We start from the raw sequence: 23,898 nt of genomic DNA on the forward strand, positions 1-23,898 counted from the left end.
GAAGTTTAGCAGCGTGAATCTTTCTGGATTCACTATGCTGTGCATATTCCGCGGTCTTGTGGTTGGGTCCGGATTCGTAGTCTTTTCTTTGTGGTTTTTTTTTTTTTTTCGTCGCCCAGGTTGGCGTTGGCGTCACCCCTCCTTGGGTGTATTTCCGGTGACGTCGGCATGCTTCCTGCGGAAGCTCCCACCCTTGGGCGCCATCTTCAGATTCTTTTTTCCGCGGTCGGGTCAGGATCGTTCCCGTTTGGCTCCAGACATTTTTGGAGAAAGTTCAAGGAAAACACTGAGATTGAAGAAGTTCACGAGAAGACTAAAGGAAGACTTCGCCGATCAAAGACCAGCGAAAAAGAAGGGAAAATCATCGAGGACTTCGACGAACGTCGACGTCCACGCGGCCAGGGAGGCCTGAACACTCGATGATGGACAACACGCCGTTCAAGTTCTGCCGTAACTGCCACCACAAGTACGTGCAGAAAGACCAACACCCGGTTTGCAACCTTTGCTTACCGAGGACTGCAACGCCTGCTCCGCCTTCGCCCCGAAGACCCTTCGTGTGAGGAAGAGCCAGAGGGTAGCGCACGCCACCCTCCAAGGAAAAGCCCAGACGCCATCGCTGTACGAGCTGGGGATGTCCTCGGAGGAAGAGGACAACGCTGCAGCCGAAGACGACAGCTACACGGTCGTAGAGACCGATTACACGAAGACATCGGATAAGGTAGGAGACTCGTCGTTCCCCAAGAACACGAGAGACTGAGTCTCGAAAAAACGAGGGCAAGACCCCGAAAGCGCCGCGCAGAAACACCTGGCGTCCGCGACTATCCACAGGCCCAGCGGATCCTCTGAGAAGGAGTCCCCGGCGCCGAGAGCTGTTGAACAGCCGAAGTCGTCGAAAATCGCCCCCGAAAGGGACCGATCGACGCCGAGGGAGAAAGACCCTAAAGCCACGACGCCGTCCAGGGACCCGAAACCCAGTTCGACGTCCAAGTCGTCGGCACCGAAAATCTCGCCGCCGCGCCAGGGGCTGAAGAGAGGGGCCGAACATCCCGGCGCGGACAACGCGGCCGAGATGGAGAAGAAAAGAAGGCAACTAGAAGCCGAAATGGAAAACATCTTGCAGCGGAAGAAAGATTTCGACGCCAAGATGAGAGCCTTCACGATTCCCCACAAGACCAAGCCACCCGTGCTAGATCTGGTCGAGGAGGAAGACGAAAACGTCGGAGCATGAGCCTGGCGTCGAAGTGGTCGACGACCAGGAAGATGACGAGAACCCCTACGAGACTTACTGCTATGGGGAAGAAGAGGACAGCAGGATGGACGGCGAGTCGGCCACCTCTGACCCGCAGGAGGAGGACTACCTTGATGTCGACACAGAGAGCCCGGAAGAGGCGGTCGACACATATCCCTCGAGGCCATCGCCGCCGGACGACATCGGGGCCTACAACTCTGTGATAAGGTCTGCGGCAGCAGCTTTTAAACTAAAGCTCGACGAAGAGACGCAAAAAGCGGACTTTCTTCTCGAGACATTACTCCCCACACAAACAAGGAGCCAGTATCTGCCCATGCTCGATAGCGTCTTGGCACAGGGGATGGAAGCATTCAGGGAGCCTGCAACATGCAAGGCAGTCACTCCCAGAACGGAAAAGAAGTACAAGCATTCATCAAAGGACCCAGCCTACATTCGAGGCATGTTCTCGGCTGACTCCATCATCACGGCCACAGCAAGGAAGAGGGCCAACGTGGCCACTACTTCTGGCCCACCACCTGATAAGGAGAGCAAAAGGATGGACTTAGTGGGCAGGAGGATCGAACGGAATGCCGCGACCCAATGGCGCATGGCTAATTCCAATGCCCTCATAAACAGGCACATGTACCAGATCATGGAGGAGCTGGGACGGCTGGTGAAAGACCTGCTCTAGAAGGCCAGGCAGAAGGCCGAGAAACTGGTGGAAGACGGGAAGAATGCGGCAAATTGTTGCCTCAAGACGGCCCTGGATGGAGCAGACACCTCCAGCAGGCTCATGATGATGGGTGTCACCGAAAGAAGACACGCATGGCTCAGAATCTCGGGCTTCAAACCAGAGGTTCAACACAGCCTCTTGAACACACCGTTCAACGGCGAGACGCTGTTCGGAACATTGATTGACGACAAACTCAGTCAACTAAAGAAAGACAATGAAACTGCAAGATCCATGGGAGCATTGCAGTTCAGAGGGTCACCCAGTCACGGAGGCCCGGCGGAAGGGGTGGAAACCAGCCAGGTACTAAACACCAGGCTTTCCAACAGACGCACCAGACGGACTCGCAGGCGCAACCGAGTCAGGTGAAGCAGTCCTGGCAGTACCAGTCAAGAGGCCAGTCCTTTCGAGGGAGAGGAAATGGACGAGGACAGCATAAAATAGGGGGCCAGCAGCCCGCCTCTAAATGACTTCGAACAGATCCGTATGCCCGCCCACAGAAAAGATCCCAGGGGGCAACACGTACAAAGGGGTCAAGACAATCTGGACACCTACCACCACATAACACCAGTGGGTGGAAGATTAAGATTCTACCTCCAGGAATGGAGAGAGATCACATCAGACAAATGGATCCTCAACATCATCCAATTCGGATACTGCATAGAATTGGAAGGGAGGCCACCAAGCAGGAGACCAAAGAGAAAGCCACTAGCAAACGAACAGCTAGAGCGGCTTCAGGAAGAAGCAAAGGAGCTCCTACAAAAGCAGGCCATAGAAGAGGTTCCCTTCAAGGAAAGAAACAAGGGAATATACTCAACGTATTTCCTCGTGCCAAAGGTCGACGAGACGATGAGACCCATCCTGGACCTGAGGTTCCTGACCAAATTTATAAGAACACAAAAATTAAAAATGACCTCCCTGCAGGAGGTGCTACCGCAATTGCAGATCGGAGACTTCATGGTCACGATAGACCTCAAGGACGCCTACCTGCACCATCCCAATGAACGTAAAGCACAAGCATATGCTCAGGTTCACGATCGGAGAAAGCCACTACCAGTTCACAACACTAGCCTTCGGGCTAAAATCAGCACCGAGGGTCTTCACAAAGTGCCTCGCGGCATTCGCAGCGCACCTGCGAAGGCAGGGAATACACGTATACCCTTACCTGGACGACTGGTTAGTGAAAGCAAACTCCTACCAGAAATGCAAGAAAGACGCACATACAGTGACGAGCACGCTAATAAACCTGGGGTTCTCCATCCATTGGAAGAAATAGTCAATGGAGCCGGAGCGAGTAAAGATCTTCCTGGGGGCACAGATCAACACCTCACAGGGCAGGGTGTTCCCCAGCGACAGGAGAGCAAGGGCCCTGGTGAGGGAAACTCACCTCTACCAGAGGGGACAAGCTCGGACAGTGAGGACTGCGAGCAAGATCTTGGGGATGATGGCATCATGCATTCATCTGGTACCAAATGTACAACTTCACATGAGACCCATCCAGGAATGGCTCCAGGAACAATGGTCACAGGCTTCAGGCAGTTGGGAGGATCTAGTGGTTGTAACGCACACAGTGCAGAAGGAGATGGCATGGTGGACCATGGAGAACATAACAAAGGGAAAGCCTCTAACACCCCCAACACCAACTGTGACCATCACCACAGACGCATCCCTGAAGGGATGGGGCGCTCACATGGAGGAACTCAAAGTGAGGGGTCTGTGGACACCAACAGATGCGACAAAGCACATCAATTACCTAGAATTGAAAACAATCTTCCTGGCACTGAAAGCATTCCAAACAAGACTGTACAAGCACAAGGTGTTGCTGCAGACGGACAACACCACAGTGATGTTCTACATCAACAAGCAGGGTGGAACACAGTCAACCACGCTTTCGAGACTGGCGCAGGAGATGGGCCATTCCCCTCAGGATAGACCTACTGGCCATACACCTACCGGGGAAGGAGAACATCCAAGCAGACTGGCTCAGCAGACAGACATTGGCGTCCCACGAGTGGGAGCTCAATGCTCAGGAGACGAGGTGGTTGTTCAACAGGTGGGGAACGCCATCAGTGGACCTGTTTGCAACACGCCAGAATGCAAAATGCCAAAGCTTCGCATCCAGACAACCCGAAGAGGGCTCCCTTGGGAATGCCCTATGGAAAGATTGGTCCGGGACATTTGCTTGCGCTTTTCCCCCCCGATACCACTGATACAGAGTACTGAGCAAGTGCAGAGCGAGCAACATGACCCTGATACTGGTCGCGTCACAGTGGGCCAGACAGACATGGTACTCTCAGATCATGGAGATGACACAGAGTTCACCCCACAGATTCGGCAGGAGAAAAGACCTGCTCTCCATGCACAACGGAGAGGTACTGCACCCAGAGCCAGAGAGCCTGAGCCTAGTTGTGTGGCTCCTGAGGACATAGAGTTCGCACACCTGAGACTGCCAGAGAGCACCCTCAGGGTCCTTCGGGAGGCACGAAGGCCCAGCACACGGAAGTGCTATGTGGCAAAGTGGAAGAGATTCACGATGTGGTGCAGGAAAGAGAGACTTCACAATAAAATGAAGGACTCCACAGTGCTAAAATACCTCACGCACTTACTGGAGAAGAACCTCAGCTCGTCCTCCTTGAGAGTCCACTTGGCTGCGATAGTCGCCTACACAAGGGGTGAGATGGGCAGGAGTTTCTTCACATCACAGGTTGTGAAGAGGTTCCTGGAAGGAGCGAAGATCGCACCACCCAAGCGTGTGCCGCCACCGGCATGGAACTTGAACATAGTCCTAACGGAACTCATGAAGGAGCCCTTTGAACCACTCCACAAGGCCTCACTAGAAATGCTGACCATGAAAACAGCTTTCTTGGTTGCAATAACGTCCTTACGCAGAGTAAGCGAGCTTCAAGCGCTAACGCTACAGGAACCCTACATAGAAATACACAATGACAGGGTTGTGATAAGGACCCACCTACACTTCTTGCCAACGGTGGTGTCCAAATTCCACATGAACCAGTCCATACAGATAGTTTTTTCCAAAAACCAACCACTAGTGCTGAGCGAGCCCTACACACCCTAGACGCCAGAAGGGCCGTCATGCACTATATCGAGAGGACAAAGGGACACAGGAAGACAAAGCAGTTCTTTGTGTCATTCGCCTACAGTTTCATGGGAAAGGCAGTAACCAAGAACACTATTGCACGGTGGATCGCGCAAACAATTCTACTCTGCCACAAAAGGGCAGGGCAAGAACTAGCAGAGGGGCCACGCGCCCACTCCACTAGGAAAAAAGGTGCTACAATAGCCTTCCTGGCTAACACACCCATACAAGACCAATGCCTGGCGACAACATGGGCTTCGGTGCACACATTCACAAAAGGTGCTCCAGCACATATTCAAGAACCAGAGCTCATCTTCCACCCAGCCGTCACAGAAATGAGAAACCGCTACAAAATCTATGCACAGCATAGTGAATCCAGAAAGATTCACGCTGCAAAACGAATAGTTTCTTACCTGTCGGTGTAGTTTTGCAGCTTGAAGATCTTTCTGGATTCACTAGCGAACCCACCCACCTCCGCCAGAAAGATGAGGCTGGAGAGGAAAGAGGTGGTCAAAAAAGAAAAAGTAGAAAGGACTTTATGTACAAAGCAGTTGAAAAGTTTCACCTACATACAACATTGCCATCACTTCGGAGACGAAAGAAACACGGAAAAAAGAATCCAAAAATGGCGCCCAAGGGTGGGAGCTTCCGCAGGAAGCATGCCGACGTCACCGGAAATACACCCAAGGAGGGGTGACGCCGACGCCCACATGGGCAACGAAAAAAAAAAAAAAAAAAAGAAAAGACTATGAATCCGGACCCAACCACAAGACCGCGGAATATGCACAGCATAGTGAATCCAGAAATATCTTCAAGCTGCAAAACTACACCGACAGGTAAGAAACTATTCGTTTTATTTGGACAAAAGAAAGAGACTGAGAAACTCAGATCGCTTGTTTATTAACTATGGTCCTGTTAACGCAGGTTCTGCAGCTTCCAAGAGATCCATTTCTAGATGGATAGTTTCTTGTATTCTACTGTCATACCAATTGGCCAACAATTCCCTTCCGGGGAAGCCTAAGGCCCATTACACTAGGGGGAAAGCTTCTACCATGGCTCTCCTGAGGAATGTCCCCATGGCAGTTACATTGCAATCAGTTCATACCTTTACTCGCCACTACTGTTTATTTGCTGAAACGCAGGCAGATGTTCAGGTTGGGCAAGCCTCGCTGAGAAACTTGTTTGCTAATACTGTTAAACATGTGTACGTCAGTTTAGTTAGCTGCGTTTTGCTCGTCCGTGCAGAAGTGGGTATGAGCTTGCTACTCTATTCAGTGCTTATGCCTATTGATGAGTATCCCCTGGTAGAGAAGGATAAGTTACTTACCTGTAATCCTAGTTCTCTTCCAGGGGTATACTCATCAAAGTCATAAGCAACCCTCCTGCCTCCCCGGACCAGCATTAACAGTTTACTCAGTATTTTTGCATCTTTGATGCAGGGTTCTACAGGTTTCTTATACTGTACAAATAACTGACCTAACTGTCACCTGTGGTGCATGATGGGAGCAGGGGTCTCCTGGAGGCCTTAAAGGCAAAGTGCTTAGTGTCTCTTACGCCTTAAAGGCCAGATGCCGGTTTCCTTTTCTGAACAGGGATGTTATTTATTTATGCAGCCTTCTTTAGGCTAATTTCCTGTCATTATCTGTTTTCTTTGATGAAAATAAAAGGTTTTTTGCGGAATGCTACCATGTAAATGTCCTTCTCTTACATTATGTTTGTTATTTTCATACTAGAGAAATTCATGTAACTCTGGCTTCTTAGCCTATTGGATATGTTTGGGGCTGCATATTTTTTATGTTATACATGTATATGTGTGTATTTCGTACAATGTACTCTTTTTTTCTACTACATAAACATATGTATGTATTTTTTGTATATGCTCCGGGTTCCCGCGCATGGGCGGAGATACTTCACTGCTTATGACTTTGATGAGTATACCCCTGGAAGGGAACTAGGATTAAATTTGCATCTTACATTTTAGATTTAAACACTGCGATGGTAGACTTTACACTTTTCAAGGCAGTTACATCTGGCTTATATAATTTTAAAAGTAGCATTCTAAATGTACAGATGGGTTCGATTTTAGGTTTAGGCTATATAAAGTTTTGACTGTCAACATCCAATTAAAAATATTTGTTAAAAAATTCACACACAGATAAAAAGGCATACCATTGGCTTAATACACTTAGTCCTTTGTTCTGTTCACCTGTCATTTGTGGTTTGCTACCAGCCATCACAGCATACAAAATGGGACACTGGGTCGGCCCAATTCTCCCATTAACCATCTTAACACTGAGTGGCAGCGTTAATGACTGATCATCCTGTTAAAAAGAAGTGCACTTTATTGCCACATCTGATGGGCTAGTGCTTTCTTTCCTTTCTATTTTACATTATTGTAATAGTAAATCCGAGCCAATAATACCATTTTCTTTGTGGTTATGGGAATATTTTCCTGTGATGTGTTTTGAAATTAAATTGGCTTCTATAGCTGTTTTGAGTACGCCTAAGGAAGAACCCACACTGTTGTACTAACATTATTTCCAGTGGTTATATTTTTATGTAATTTAAAATGTTATTTCAAACATATGTTTGCCACGCTTAGGCAGCAGCATATTTTGTTTTCCATTTGTGCTGCAAAAATGTTAACTATTGCATCAGCTTTCCAAGTCCAGCACTATGGGCTTTGGCAATAGTTGTTTATGATGCACAGTTTTGCTTTGTCTGTTTATATAATCCTGGAATACGATCAGGACTGGAGAGAGGACCTGGGGGATGCCAGTGGTCTGGACACCTCACCAGACCGTGGCATGTTGTCTAGTCCTACCGTGGCTACGGAGGATGGAGCATCTTACGCAGTGGTGTTGCGTCGGGTGGCCGAGGCCCTACACCTCGAGCTACCTACTGGGGCAGTCGGGACTAACCTCATGATAGAAGTGCTTCAACCGGCAGTGAGCTCTTCTGAGCCCCTGCTACAGTTTAATGAAACCCTCACTGACATCCTTTTGAGCACCTGGTCCAGGCCCACCACAGGGGGCCTGTGGGATAGGATGGTTGGCCGACACCACCACCTGGCTTCGGGTGACCCCACTTTCCTCTCCCAACACCCCTACCCCGAGAGCTTGGTAGTCCAAGCCTCCATGTCCCAAAGCTCATTCCCTACCGCACAGAGAATCCAAGAAGCTGTATCAGTTTGGGAAGAAGTTGTTTTCTTCCTCCAGCTTAGGGCTGCGTTCAGTGAACACTGCATGCCTCTTGGGCTTTTGTTCCCACTCCGTGTGGGATACGGTGGCTCAAGTACTGCCTCGGTATACGGAGGAGGCCCGGGTTGTGCTTTCCTGTGCTGTTGCCGTGGGGAGAGACGCAGCAAAGTGCGCCATCCGCTGGACACTGCTGACTCACTGAGTAGGACCGTTCCACATTGGTGGCGCTTCGCCATCATGCCTAGTTCAGGACGACTGGCTTTCCTGGGGATGATTAGAAAGCCTTGATGGACATATCCATTAATGGCCGTCGCCTGTTCGGCGACAAGGCAGACAGTGTGCTAGAGCGCTTCAAGGACTCTCAGGCTACGATCATGTCCTTGGGCCTCTTCACCACGCTCCCTTCCTGGTCTGCCTTTCGTGGCCACGGAAGGGGTGCTCCAACACGTTTCTTTCAGAGCCACAGTCCAGCGCAAGCTGTTAAACCTCAGCGCGGCCGGGGATGTGGGAACAGCCAACATGGTTATTGGGGCTGGCAGGTGGGCCAGTCCACCACCGCCCCCTCTGCAGCAGCCTCCAGACTTTCCTTGTCCGACCTTTCAGGCCATCAAACGCCAGTTGGCAGCAGGATTTGCTATCACCACCCCCACTGGCGCATCTTCATGTTCGACAGTTGGGTTTTGCAGATAGTCCGAAGGGGCTATTCCCTCCCCTTCGAGACTATCCCTCAAGCCATGCCACCCCAGTACCATCGCATGTCGGAGGATCGTCTGGTCCTTCTCCAACAGAAAGTTACGGCTCTCTTGGCCAAGGGAGCCGTTGTGCACGTTCCTGCCCCAGAAGTAGGTCGTGGTTGCTATTCCAACTTCTTTCTGGTGCCCAAGAAGGACAAGGGCCTGCGTCCTATCCTGGATCTCAGGGACTTCAACCGCTTCCTCCTGAAGGAGAAGTTCAAAATATTTACCCTGGCTCATGTCTGGATGGTAGCATTGGACTTGCAGGACGCCTATTTTCACATCCCCGTCCTGCTGGCCCACCATATTTACCTTCAGTTCGCGATTGGCCACAAGCACTTTGTTTGCCATGCTCCCCTTTGGCCTTACCAGTGCCCCTCGGGTATTCACGAAAGTGATGGCAGGGGTTGCAGCTCATCTGCGCAGAGTTGGGGTTCCAGTCTTCCCCTATTTCGATGGCTGTTTGTAGAAAGCGGTACAAAAGAGGGTGGTGATGGACGGAGCATCTGAATCAATCAAACACTCACACCCAGTCAAAAGATCTGGGTTTAATCCATCACCGTTCTTTAGCCCACTCTGCCACCCCAGTTTGTAGAAAGCAGGCTCGCCCCAGGCAGTCGTTTTCCCACCTCCAGACTACGGCCAATCTCCTGCATTCTCTGGGGTTCTCCATCAATGTGTCGAAGTCACACCTGACCCCCTCTTAGGAGATCCTCTTCATCGGAGCGGTTCTGGACACAACGCAGTTTCGGGTTTATCCTCCTTACCGGAGTGTCTGGGATATTCGGGTTATGATTCCGATCTTTCAGCCTCTATCCCGGGTTTGTCAGGATGACCCTGAGGCTGCAGGGCCTCATGGCCTCCTGCATGCTGCTGGTCAATCATGCCAGGTGATATATGCTGGCTCTGCAGTGGGACCTGAAGTTCCAGTAGGCGCAGCATCGGGGGAATCTGTCAGATTGCTTCCAGATCTCGGAGGGCACTGCATGACAATTGTAGTGGTGGCTCACGAACTAGGATTGGGTCAACGACAGATCCCTCTCCCGTCCCCAACCAGAACACACAGTGGTGACAGACGCATCCCTTCTGAGATGGGACTGCCACATGGGAGATTAGAGATCAGAGGCTTCTGGTCTCCGGTGGAGTCAGAGCGCCACATCAGCCTTCTGGAGCTTCGGGCGATACATCTTGGTCTAAATGCATTCCTTCCCTCTGTCCGTGGAAGAGAAGTGTAGGAGTTCACGGACAACACCACCGCCATGTGGTATTGCAACAACCATGGCGGGGTGGTGTTGAGGACCCTATGTCAAGAGGCCCTCCGTCTCTGGACATGGCTGGAACATCAGGGCATATCCCTGTTGGTTCAACACCTGGCAGGTTCACCGAATGCCAGGGTGGACAAACTCAGCCGCAGGTGCATGATGGATCACGAATGGCGTCTTCACTCGGAGGTGGTGCAATGTCTCTTTTAACAGTGGGGAGAGCCTTGGTTAGATCTAATCGCCACCAAAGAGAGTGCGCAGTCAGCAATTCTGAGCGTTGGAAATTCCAAGGCGGCACCCACTTGGCGACGCTTTTCGTTGCGAGTGGAGTTGCGGTCTCCTATATGCCTTTCCGCCTATACCACTTCTGCCCGGAGTGCTGAAGAAAATCAAGCGCGACCGGGCCCAAGTCATTCTTGTGGCCCCGGATTGGGCCCGAAGAGTCTGGAATCCCAAGCTGCTCAACCTGGCCATCGATCCCCTGATCCGAATGCCTCTTAGGGAGGATTTTCTGTCGCAGCAGCAGGGGATGGTCCTCCACCCGAACCTGTCCAGCCTCCACCTCCTTGCGTGGAGATTGAGCGGCGGCAGTTTGTCTTTTGACTTGCCTCGAAGTCTTTAATGTAATCTTGGCAGCTAGGCGTCCCTCCACTAAGACTGTGTTCGAGGCATGTGGGCTGCTAAATTCATATCTTAGCATTAGATCGCCACCTAGTGTTGGGTCCGGATGATCGCACATTGTTGTCCTGGAAGAGTCTTCGAAGTATCCTGAGATGGGTGGCTCCTCCCCTGGACTACAGTGCGCATGGGCATCGGCTCCATCCCCAGATTGTTTTTTTCCGCCATTGGGTTCGGATGCGGTCTCGACGTCTCTCCGTCGGAACCGAATAAACATCACTTTTTACGGCCAAAAGGCTTTGGGTTCTTTACGTCGGTATTGTTTGCGTACGGTCTCGAGTTCTTCCGTCTCTCGGAGCCGGAATCACCGGAGTTTTTTACTACTCTTCGGACATCGAGGCCTTCTCATCGCGACTCGACACCAAGTTCCCAACATGGAGCGGAGTCCGTTTAAACTCTGTCCGCTCTGTGGGTCCAAATACCCACATATAGACGTACACCCGGTCTGTAATAAGTGCCTTTCGCCAGACCATGACGAAGGAAGTTGCCGGGCCTGTGCGAAGTTCAGGTCGAAGAAAACTCTCACGATTCGGCGCGCAGTGCGCCTTGTGGCCAAACAAGCGGCCCCGGATCCAGATAACATCTTCGGCGACCAAGAAGAAGAGGACCAGAGCCATCATCTTCAAATCTCCCCGCCTGAGACGGAGGTCGAGGCTGATCCGGAATATGACGACGACGGAGTCGTGGGTCAAGGCCTTGAATACGTCGACGAGGTAGGGGACGACGTTATGGTTTATGGGGCCGAGGAAGATAGCTCAGGGGACGAGCTATGCCCCGAAGTTGACGAACATCAGGAGAGGGTCGCGGGATCGCCTGTCGGCCTTACCCAAGACCCTGTAGCGCAAGCCACGGCCCCGCCTGCCGGCCCGGCCACGGACATACTTGCTGCGCCGAGGGTTTCGAAACCGAAACTGAAAGCAACGGTCTCGACTGCACCTAAAATGGCCGACCCGAAACCGAAACTGAAAGTTAAGGACTCAATCGTCCCTAAGATGGCGGTCGCAACAGCAAAAACAAATAAACAGGCGGCCTCATCGACTCCGTCGACCTCCGGTCCGCAGAAGTCGAAGAAACACGGCGATTCCACTGGGTCGAAATCGGCGCCGGAGGAGAGATCCTCTAAAAAGGGTGGCACGCACAAGACAAGCGCGCCGGCGAAGCCTGCCAAGGCAACCGACACAGCCCCGGCTCCAACGGGGACATCTGCGCATCGCTCCAGGGACTCGGGGTCGGCGCCGTCCATCCCTCCAAAAGACCAACGGAACGTCGCATCCGAAGGCAAGGCCACCTCGTCGGTGCCAAAGACATCGGTCACCGACGCATCTCTCGTGGCTGCTTCACTACAAAGAATTAAAGACAAGGCTTTTTCTTCGTCGACGCCAACGCCATCGACGCAGAGGGCGGCAGATGTCCCGGTCAAGCCGGCAAGTAAGCTCCTCTTCCTTCTACCGCCAAAAGTGGTGCCAAAGGCCTTTTCCTCGAAATCGACGCCGAAGAAGTCGGACTCTTCTACGGCAGAGACATCTTCGGGTCAAGTGCTCGACCCTGAAGAAGATTCGGAGTGCTTCATAGACGCGGACACGGGGAAGTTAACCCTTTATAAAAGGAAGATCACTTCGCAGCCGGTGGAATCCTACGTCATTCCCCTAAAGAAGAAAAAGTTTCCACAGGACGCCTCAGGCCTCATGGAACCTATCCAGCCTCCTCTGGGACGGAGCCCAACACCGTCTCCAGACCACTCTGAAAGTGAGGGCTATGGTGAAGATGAACAATACACCTTCCCAGTAAATGAACCTGATGCACAGCCAGATTCTTATTATGGCATTGGGGACCAAGGCACCCAAGATGTGGGGCAAGACCCACAGACTTTCAGTACACGTGCATCCCCTACGGAGGATTCTGCAGGTTTTCATGCACTCATTGAGAGGGCAGCTGCTAATCATGATGTGGACATGCATGCTGACCCAGTTGAGGAGGACTTTCTATTCGACACATTTTCAGTTTCGGAAAGAAATGTAAAGACCCTGCCTATGCTCAAAGGGGTCCTCAAGCATGCTGCGGACATCTTTAAAGAGCCTACCAGGGCGAGGGTGGTCAACCCACGTATTAAAAAAAAAGTACAGACCAGCGCCTGCAGACCCTGCATACATTCGAGGACAGTTGCCGCTTGACTCCTTGGTGGTAGCAAACGCACGCAAGAGGGCCAACTCCCAAACAACGGGTGAAGCTCCTCCCCCGGATAAGGAGTCCAAAGTGCTAGAGGCAGGAGGCAAAAGAGTGGCTGCACAGGCTGCCAATTTCTGGCGTATTGCAAATACACAGGCACTACTGGCACGTTATGATAGATCACATTACGACACACTAGAGCAGATTGTAGAACACCTGCCTCCGCAGTTTCAAGAGGGCACCAAAATAATTATACAAGAAGGACAACTGATCTCCAACGCGGCCATAAAGTGCGCACTTGATGTCGCGGACACAGCCGCTAGGGCCATTAACACCAGTGTCATGCTCAGAAGACAGGCTTGGCTCCGCATATCGGGGTTCAAACCTGACATTCAAACAACCATACTTAATCAACCAGTCAATCCGGATAGACTGTTTGGTCCAGATGTTGACACCACCCTGGAAAAGATTAAAAAGGACACTGAAACCGCTAAATCGATGGGGGCCCTACAATCTCAGCAGTTTCGTGGCAATAATTTTCGTCGCTCAGGTGCCCGTGGAGTCACCAGAGGACAGATGGGTCAACAGTCACAGTTCCCTAGAGGTGGAGCACAGTCCTCGTACCCCAAACAAAACAAGAGGGGCTACAGGGGAAACAGCAACAAAGGACGTGGCAAGGGAGGCAACAATTCACGCTCCTCTGCCCCGAGCAACCAGTGACTCTCTGTCACTGCCCCCCGACCATTTAACACCTGTCGGGGGGAGAATACAGCAGTTCCTGCCCGTCTGGATCAACATCACCACAGACAGGTGGGTGCGACAGCTTATCCAGTACGGTTATTGTCTAGAGTTGAAATCCACTCCACCCAACATTCCACCAAGGCAAAGACCTATGTCCGCAGAGCACTTGCACTTATTGCAGCAGGAAGTGTTGGTGATGCTGCAAAAAGGGGCAATCGAGCTCGTGCCAGTGGGGGAGGAAGGCACAGGGGTTTATTCCCTGTACTTCCTCATTCCAAAGAAGGACGGATCTCTCAGACCGATTCTGGATCTCCGTCCCCTCAATCTGTACATACTGTCAGAGCATTTCCACATGCTTACACTGCAACAGATTCTTCCTATGTTAAACAAAGGAGACTTCTTAGCAACCTTGGATCTCAAGGATGCTTATTTCCACATTCCGCTACATCCGTCCCACAGAAAGTACCTCAGGTTCACTATCCAGGGCACGCATTATCAGTTCAAAGTCCTACCCTTCGGAGTCACAACTGCCCCAAGGGTCTTTACCAAGTGTCTGGCGACTGTAGCGGCGCACCTCAGGAGGCAGAACATCCATGTCTACCCCTACCTCGACGACTGGCTCGTTCAAGCCAGGTCGGAACAGCAGTGCGCCGCGGACATGTCGACTACCATTCACCTCCTTCACGACCTGGGTTTCTCGTTGAATTACCCGAAGTCACACCTTCAGCCGGCACACGTCCGGCAGTTTCTGGGTGCGACAATCAATACCCTGACGGCCTCGGCACAACCAAACCAGGTCAGGATAGACGGCATACAGTCTTTAATCCAGAAGTTCAGACCGGGACACTCACTTCCAGCAAGAGTGTTCATGCAGTTGATAGGCATGATGGCCTCCTGCATCTTCATAGTCCCTCACGCACGGTTGCATATGCGCCCGCTCCAGGAGTGCTTAGCAAATCAGTGGACACAGGCTCAGGGACAATTAACAGACCTAGTGTTGGTTACCAGTCGGGCATACAACTCTCTGCATTGGTGGACTCCACACAACCTTTGCAAGGGCCGACTGTTCCAGGAGCCAGTGCCACAGGTTATCCTGACAACGGACGCATCTCTCCAGGGATGGGGAGCACACCTGCTCACTTACACAGTGCAGGGACTATGGACGACGCAGCAACAGAAGATGCACATCAACTATCTAGAACTGATGGCGATCTTCATGGCACTCAAGTCCTTCATTGTACATCTCTGCAACAAAGTGGTGTTAGTCCGGACGGACAACATGACCGCGATGTACTACATCCAAAAACAGGGGGGCACCCACTCACCACAGCTGTCTCACCTGGCTCAGAGCATGTGGAAGTGGGCCATTCAGAGGAACATCTTCCTCATGGCAGAACACCTCCCGGGGAAGGACAATCAGATGGCGGATCTGCTCAGCAGATACAGTCATCAAATGCACGAGTGGGAGATACATCCATCGGTACTCCAGCCGTACTTCCAAAGGTGGGGGCGTCCAGACATAGACCTGTTCGCCACAAGGGAGAACGCAAAATGCCAAAGCTTCGCCGCCAGGTTCCCACACCCCCAATCGCAGGGCAATGCGATATGGATGAACTGGTCAGGCAAATTTGCTTACGCTTTTCCCCCGACACCCCTGATACCACTGGTGGCGAGGAAACTACGGCAACACTCCATGACACTCATCCTAGTTGCTCCAACGTGGGCGCGCCAAGCATGGTACACCACGTTCCTCGAACTCTCAGTGGTCCCGCATCAAAGACTGCGCCTCACGCCCAGACTTCTGACGCAGAACCATGGAGAAATTCAGCATCCAGATCCGCAACAGCTCAACCTAGCGATCTGGCTCCTGAAGTCTTAGAGTTTGGATACCTAAACCTACCTCCTGAATGCATGAACATCATCAAGGAGGCGAGGAAGCCGTCAACCAGAGCATGCTATGCCGCAAAATGGAAGCGTTTTGTCATCTACTGTGCAGACAATGGCATAAACCCGCTAGATGCATCTATCCCTAACATCATTTGCTATCTGTTACACCTTTATAAGTGCAAGCTAGCGTTCACTTCTATTCGGATACATCTATCCGCCATCGCGGCTTACCTTCAAAATAGGCAGCATCTCTCAGTCTTCAGGGTGCCTGCCATTAAAGCGTTCCTTGAAGGCCTGAAACGAGTCATTCCCCCAAGAACACCGCCAGCTCCCGTGTGGAACCTCAATGTGGTCCTCACCAGACTGATGGGACCACCGTTTGAGCCAATGCACTCGTGCGAACTGCAATTCCTAACGTGGAAAGTTGCTTTCCTAATTGCCATTACGTCACTAAGACGCGTAAGTGAGTTGCAAGCACTCACGATACAAGAACCATTCATCCAGATTCATCCAAATAGGGTAGTACTACGTACTAACCCCAAATTCCTTCCAAAGGTGGTGTCACATTTTCATCTCAACCAAACTATCGATTTGCCTGCATTCTTCCAGAACCCACAAACAGTGGCGGAAAGGATGCTCCATACGTTAGACGTACGGAGGGCATTGATGTACTACATAGACAGGACACAACACTTTAGGAAGACAAAACAACTCTTTGTTGCCTTCTCACCACAACACAAAGGCAACCCAATTTCCAAAGCAGGAATAGCCAGATGGATTGTTAAGTGCATTCAAATCTGTTATCATAAAGCCAAGCGCACTTTAACAATACCCCCAAAGGCACACTCCACACGCAAGTTGGGGGCATCCATGGCTTTCCTTGGAAACATTCCTCTAGAGGACATTTGCAGAGCAGCCACGTGGATTACACCACATACCTTTACAAAACACTACTGTGTTGATGTACATTCCAAACAGCAAGCGGCTGTAGGACAGGCTGTTCTCAAGACACTTTTTCAGGTTTCTGCAGCTGGCACGGGCAACCGCCGCTGATGGAGGGACTGCTATGTATTCTATGCTAAGATATGAATTTAGCAGCCCACATGCCTCGAACTGAATATGCTACTTACCAGTATGCATCTGTTCTTGGCATGTAGGGCTGCTAACATTCATATCGCCCACCCTCCTCCCCGGTGCCTGTCGCAGCTGCAGATATACTATTGTATTCAATCATTAGCATGGACATCCTTTACACTTTTCACTCCATCCTCTGCCACAATGGCGAAAAACAATCTGGGGATGGAGCCGATGCCCATGCGCACTGTAGTCCAGGGGAGGAGCCACCCATCTCAGGATACTTCGAAGACTCTTCCAGGACAACAATGTGCGATCATCCGGACCCAACACTAGGTGGCGATCTAATGCTAAGATATGAATGTTAGCAGCCCTACATGCCAAGAACAGATGCATACTGGTAAGTAGCATATTCAATTCGCCTGCAGATGGAATACATTTGTGGCATGATGCACAGCAAAGGCTCTGGATCCCCTTTCTGCCCCTCTTTCTGAGGGTTTCTTGTTCCTCCTGTCTTTGGATCAGTAGGGCTTTGCGCTGGGCTTTCTTAAGGGCTATCTCTCAGCAATTTCAGCCTTCTTAGGCTTCTTGATCAGCCTTCTCTTTTCAAGCCCCCTTTTGTAAATAGATTTCTCAAAGGCATTACTCATCTTTTCCCTCCTGTTCCCCTCGTAAGCCTCAGTGGGACTTGAACTTGACTCTTACTTTTCTGATGTGCGCTCCCTTTGCACCGCTACATAACTGTCATCTCAGACTCCTTAAACACTGAAAACTGCTTTTCTGGTGGCCATCACCTCTGCGCCCAGGGTTATTTAGCAGCAAGCTCTGTCTTCCAAGCCTCTTTTTCCGGCAGTTCATCAGGACAAGGTCGTTGTCAGAACTCGACCTGCCTTTCTTCCAAAGGTGGTCACTTTTCATATTGCCCAAACCATCACTTTGCCCACCTTCTTTCTGCCTCCGCATCCTTCAAAAGAGGAAGAGAGGCTCCACCATCTAGATGCAAAACGTGCGCTTTCCTTCTACTTGGATCGTACCAAACAATTCAGGGTGGACAACCAACTCTTTTTTTCGTTACGTGGGTGCTAGAAAGGTCAGACCGTGCACAAACGGACCATCTCCAGGTGGGTTGTTCTGTGCATCAAGGCCTGTTATTCTTTGGCAATGGAGCCTCCAGTGAGGATATGCGCCCATTCAATCAGGGCGATGGCAGCTACTACTGCTTTAGAACGAGGAGTCCCCCTAAATGACATGTCAAGCAGCTACGTCGGCAGCACTGCACACTTTCACCAAGTACTACTTCCTGGACAGCCAAGTCCGGAGAGACGGCTTCTCTGGCTGTTCTGTTCTCCAGGACTTTCTGGTGTGAACTTAGTTCGCAGACTCACCTCCAGGGTTGGTATTGCCGGGGTATCTATTCTAAGGTAAGGAATCCATAACTAATGGTTTCTTTCAGATGAACAAGTTACTTCCTTCGGTAACTATATATTTGTAAGAAACGTAGGTTAGTTATAGATTGCTTACTGTCTCACCCATCCTCCTCGTTCTGCGAACTGATTTCTAGGGTTAAGGACATCCTTTCAGGGCCCCAGTTTTGTGCACCAGTGGTCAGTGTCTTGCATGGTTCTGCGTTCCTGGCGTGGAAAGTCGTGTACAGAACTGACGTCAGCGTGCGAGGGCGGCGTGTAAGTAACTTCCGCTACGTCATCCCTGCGACCAAGATGACGGACGCAGAGCCGACTGACTCCACCTACCAATGCGCAGGGGTACTGCTGACGAAAAACTTTCCGGATCCAGTCTGATCCCTCGGGGTAATTCTAAGGTAAGATATCTATAACTAACCTATGTTTCTTACCGATATATATCGTTACCGAAGGTAAGTAACTTGTTCATTGTTGAGCTGAAATTGTAGAAATGGATTGGGGGTCCCTGACTTCGAGTTGCAATTCAGTGGGGGTATGTTAAGTTTTAGAATCACTGGTTTAGGGTAAATCTAGATTCACATGCAGCTCTCTCCAGATTAGGAGCGTAGTTGAGGTAGAGAAAAAAATTATCTAAACTCGTGATCGCTTTGTAGGGCATTGCAGGCCAAAGGTGGTTGTACAGCTCAGATTCCGTGTGTTGACCACCACCAAAGGTACAGAACGTTTATAGTGAAACACCCACATAGCCTCGAGATGATAGGATTATGCTCCGCATATGAATCTGGAAGGTATTGAGGTTGAAAAACCATAATTTAAGGCAAGTAACTGTTTTCCTTGAAGTGAAACTGACCATTCCTAAGAAAGCTTGCCCTAAGAATGCTAGTCCTGTATACCTATCACCTCAAACACCAGGACGCTCCTTAATTTCATCATTAACCTCACTCATATGAGCCTGATGCCAAAGACCCTTCAAAGCCAAGCCCTGCTGTGGAGGGATACGGTCTTTGGCACAACTAGAACTTGAACGCCAATGAAGATCCATTCTCTAGACCCTTCCCAGTGAAGATTTTGCCACCGGTTGACACAAAAGCTTATGATGCAGTTATCCAGAGGGCAGTGAACAGTCATAAAATTGGTGGGGATGGCATCGCGATAGTTCCAAATGCTAGTCTTCACACACGCTCACTTCAGAGCGGTCTGCGTGGCAGTGGTCACAAGCAATGTGTCATTGGATGAGATCGTGTTGGTAGAGCCCAGAGTTCAGCACAGTCTTAAATTGTGGAACACCAAGAACCTGTTACGGGCTGGTCACATGTTGAACCTATTACGCAGCAGACAGTTACCACAGATGCTTCCCTCACGGGGAGAATTGTGCATCTGGACAAAATTACAATCGTGTGTAAATAGAGGTGCCATCAAAAGTCAATGCACATTTCTTAGAGGTTATGACAGTGTCTAAAATATTAAGTGCCAATTGCACTAATTACCAAAAGATGATCCTTCGCAAACCGACAATAGGACTGCTGTGTACTGCATTCAGACATTCTGTTTGGGCGAACACCAACTTTATGGACATAAGTGGGAAATTAATCCTCGAGTACTTCAGCAGTACTTTCACAAATGGTAGTGAGGAAGATGAGACAAACTTCTGTGAGACTCATTCTGATCTCTCAAACGTGGGCAATGCATCCATGGTACTCACTTCTGCTGGACAGGTCTGTCCACCCGCATAATAAGTTATCCCTGAGTGGAACTTCTAACTCAGGATCAGGGCAACTTTAAGACATTTGAGTCTCAAAACAATGGACCTTGCATTTTGACGCTTGAGGTCTTGGATTCCTTACCTACAGCTTACTGTTGAGTGTATGCTTCTTTTGAGAGGCTTGTGTATATGCTCCTTTTGAGACACAGGTGTAGTTATGCCCCAGAATAGAAAATATTTGTACATTACCGTCACAGTGTACACAAACTACCTCTTCAGGACTCTGTTTAAGACGTTCTTTTTATCCGTTGCACTTATACTGACTTTAGAGATGGCTTAAAAGGAGGGAGAGATGCACTACAATGACGTAATTCAGCTAAGGAAGAGATCAGTAGAAGTGTAGCACCAGAAAGTTACTTCAGCAAGTCAAGCAAGGAGCTACTTGTGGTCAACGGTGTCAAGCGCAGAGCTCTCAAAATGAGTGCACCTGCACCACCACAATCTAACTCCAACCTCAGTTTGTCTAGTACATACAGTAAGTTGGTTTCAGTGCTCTTCGTAGATCTCGGTACACTACTGGAGCTACAGCTGAACAGCGGTCTACCATTAACATGTTGATAGAAAGGCTATTTAAAGTAAAATACACAAATCCATACTTCGTGAGCATACCTGGGCCTATAGATAAGGATCCAAATACTATTACAGTTCCTAAGCACTCAGTGCTTACATTAACATATAAGCTGCACGCTGCCAGGTCCTTTGGATCTCATCGCTGACTTTCTGAGAGGATCTCTAAATGACTCCAGGCCCCACACCCTCCACAATCCTATTCCTCTGCCACCAACTTTCCTTTTGATTCAGACTCCCTAATGTTTAGTAAGGGCACTGGATACCAGGCTTGTGGACCAAATACTGTGAATAGTACTCCTCTGGGCCCTAATCTAGGTAGTTCAGTAGGCTTAAACCTGAGCTGCTTCTAAGAAATTGAGCAAACTCTTTAGTACATGTCAGAACTTTAAGATTATGGTATCTACTGTGGCTTCAAATGTATTTTGAAATCATGGACTCGAGAGATGGTTAAATCAGTACCAGCATCGGAATAAAATTCCCCAGAAAACAGAACAAGACCCCACTTGTAGTGAACTACCCCCTAGTTGTTCGTTGATAGAGAAAAGTCCAAAATGGAACCTGAGGGTGGAGATGGATTAAGAATGATGGGGTCGGTTTCATGAGTTGCAGCGCCTTAACTCTGAATATGTAGTTCTTGACTCTGTGTTTATCCTAGTCAGTTGTGCTATGGGGGATCCTGTGGTTTATGGGATATGTCAGTCCACTAAGACAACAATTGTGCAGATTGACAAGTTAGTTTGGCCATATGCCCATCTTCCGGACATGAGGTTGGTAGGTAAAAAACGCTTTGTCCAAAAGGAGTGGGCTGGCACCCTACCCGCAACCACTGGGTTGAACAGATTTCATGGAGGAGCCTCTGGGAATGTTTTTTTGTGCTGGTACTTTTACCCTAGACAAATCCAGTTTGACTATAGTCAGTGTGCTAAATACTGTTGAAATAGACCTCATCATGAATCTAGTACCTATGAAAAACAATCCAAGTTTCCTTTCGTAGTCTCATACATATGAGACAAGAGGCTCCCATTATAAGGACTCGGAAGACCTTTAAACTGGGTGATCCAGAAGGTATTCTCCCCATAGGGGTAGAGATTGTCAAGCTAAATTTATCAGTTGAAAGTGTTCCATATCCTTCACCTGCTCAGAGGTTCAAATTTTGTGGAATTTAATAGAGATACCTGGTAATAAGAACATGTTTTCACTTTTTTCTTAAAAAATTCCTATGATGGAAAGAGGTCTTTGCAGGGCAAGGGCCATCCATTGCATAATTAAACTGTCATATAGGAGGATGTGTCTCCGAGAAACAAGAATGTAACACTTCAGTATGCTAATGGCAAGGTTTTTTGCATGCATCAAATTTTCTAGTCACTTTCTGCTGGACTGCAGCTTATGTGTATGGGGTTAGAGCTAAGCTAGCATTTGTTGCCTTTCACTGCCATATCACCTTGTATTTACTTAAATGATCAGACTGCCCCCGCGTCTAAAAATCGTTTTCTTGAGGTGGCTGCCTGCTTTCAAAATTTCATGTGTTATTAATATGAACAAAAAGGAGTATTTAATACGTGCATATAAGAATTTACTATAACATTCTTATTGGTAGCATTCAAACCTGCCTTCCTCCAGAAGGGCAACACCTTGGCCTTCCATACACAACTCTTACGTATGGATTCAGGGAGGAGACAGTGATAGATGGGCCCCTTGGAAGGCAGTTGTGCGGGCGGAGCATGCAGTGTGCGCATCCCAGGTTCCTCTGAAAAATATTTCTTACTCCGTTTGGAGGAATATGAAATAACGTACAAGGGTCAGTGTGGGGTGCAATTTTCCCATCCAGGGATTCATGTCAAAAACTCTCAGTTGACCAATCAAAAAAGTTAAGGATTGCAGTGTTTTTTCCCTGTATACTTCATGTCATTTTGTTGTAACTTTGACATTTTTTTGTAGGTGGATCAGATGAATAAGATTGTCGAAGTGCTAGGAATACCTCCAAATCACATGTTGGATCAAGCGCCAAAAGCACGGAAGTACTTTGATAAGCTCCCAGAAGGAATGTGGACGGTTAAGAAAAACAAAGATGTGAAGAAGGTATTCATCAAAACTACTGGTGTTAACAGCTTCGCATTTCTTGCTTATTCGTAGTTACAATGACCTCCTTATTCTTTACTTAAAAAATGAAATCTGCATAGATCACTGCATAACTCGTTCTTTTCATGTTTACTACAACATAAAGCTTTCACAAAATTTACTGTAGTATTTGCGGACTTTACTCACACAAAATGCAGGACTGGTGGGTATAAACTTTTATGTATTTTCTATCCACATTTTCAAGATAGTGGCTTTACTGGAGTACGTGCGTCTCATCAAGGTCACAGGAGCAGATTCCATACATTCTTTTGTTACCAGTGGTTGTCTGTATTGTCTTTGATATTTATAAACCTAGAATATTTCTGATAAACTTCTAACCCCAGATCTCTAGGAGCCAGACTGGATTGAGAAACCTCTCCCAGCAGTGCTCCCACACACCAATAAATGGTGCTGTATGACTCAGTGGTGTGTGGAAGTAATGGAATGGAATAAAGCGGTGAATGCTGACATCAGTTCCTTTCTTTCTCTTCAATGTGAATCCAGAGCTACGCTTCAAACTTTGCCAGTCTTCACGATGACTCCTCAAAAACTATTTGCAGTGTGATTGAGAACAGTGTCTCCACTGAAAGCAACAGGGGTTGAAGTCATCCTGAGACTTCTGGCGCACAATATTGATCACAGACCCATATCAGGAATGCCCATGCTATTGTACTCATGTACCCTTGTGCACCCTAAGACCAGGAAGCTAAACTCTGCATCACTGAATATAAGAGTGCTTGCAGTCAAAGGAGTGTTACCACTCACTTCCTTGCGGACTCAGCCACAGGGCCGCTCCCAGAATGAAATGAACTCCCTGCTCAAAGCCTTCTAGTAAGTCAAAGCGTAGACTTACATATACGCATAGGTAAGGGCAAGAGGAATTCTACCCCAGCCTGCCACTCTAAAAGTGTAGCTAGAAGGCACTAGGCCGTCCTGATAAAGGTTGGACTCCACAGATTTTTCTAGTTTTGAAGTGGTCATGCAGTTGGTACCAGCTCGCCTCCGTTTCCCTTGCAGTTGTTTGCCTGCAGGAAACAACATCCTCCAAAGATGTTGATTTTCTTGGTGCAATTCCAGCTTCCTCTGGCTGCAGAGCCGCAGGGGTCTCCAGTTGAATATCTGCCAGTCTGTTGGCCCTGAGGCAGTCTGCCCCCTCGAGACCTGCTACCGTGGCCATACAAACTCCGGTACTGACTTCTACTCCAGTGCCATGGTCCAATTCCTTCTGTA

The 23,898-nt window shown here is 49.3% G+C and overlaps 1 protein-coding gene across 1 annotated transcript in view; it reads left to right on the plus strand.

Annotated features, from left to right (window-relative positions):
- LOC147701406 (dual specificity tyrosine-phosphorylation-regulated kinase 1B-like) overlaps positions 1-23,898 on the plus strand; it is a 493,059-nt gene that overhangs the window by 398,261 nt on the left and 70,900 nt on the right. The window contains exon 8 of the mRNA XM_086930085.1: positions 22,489-22,629. Within this exon, the coding sequence (XP_086786211.1) occupies positions 22,489-22,629 (141 nt within the window). The remainder of the gene's footprint in view (positions 1-22,488; positions 22,630-23,898) is intronic.

Source organism: Lissotriton vulgaris, chromosome 7 (genome assembly GCF_964263255.1).
Source record: "Lissotriton vulgaris chromosome 7, aLisVul1.2, whole genome shotgun sequence".
In the NCBI taxonomy this organism is placed as follows: Eukaryota; Metazoa; Chordata; class Amphibia; order Caudata; family Salamandridae; genus Lissotriton; species Lissotriton vulgaris.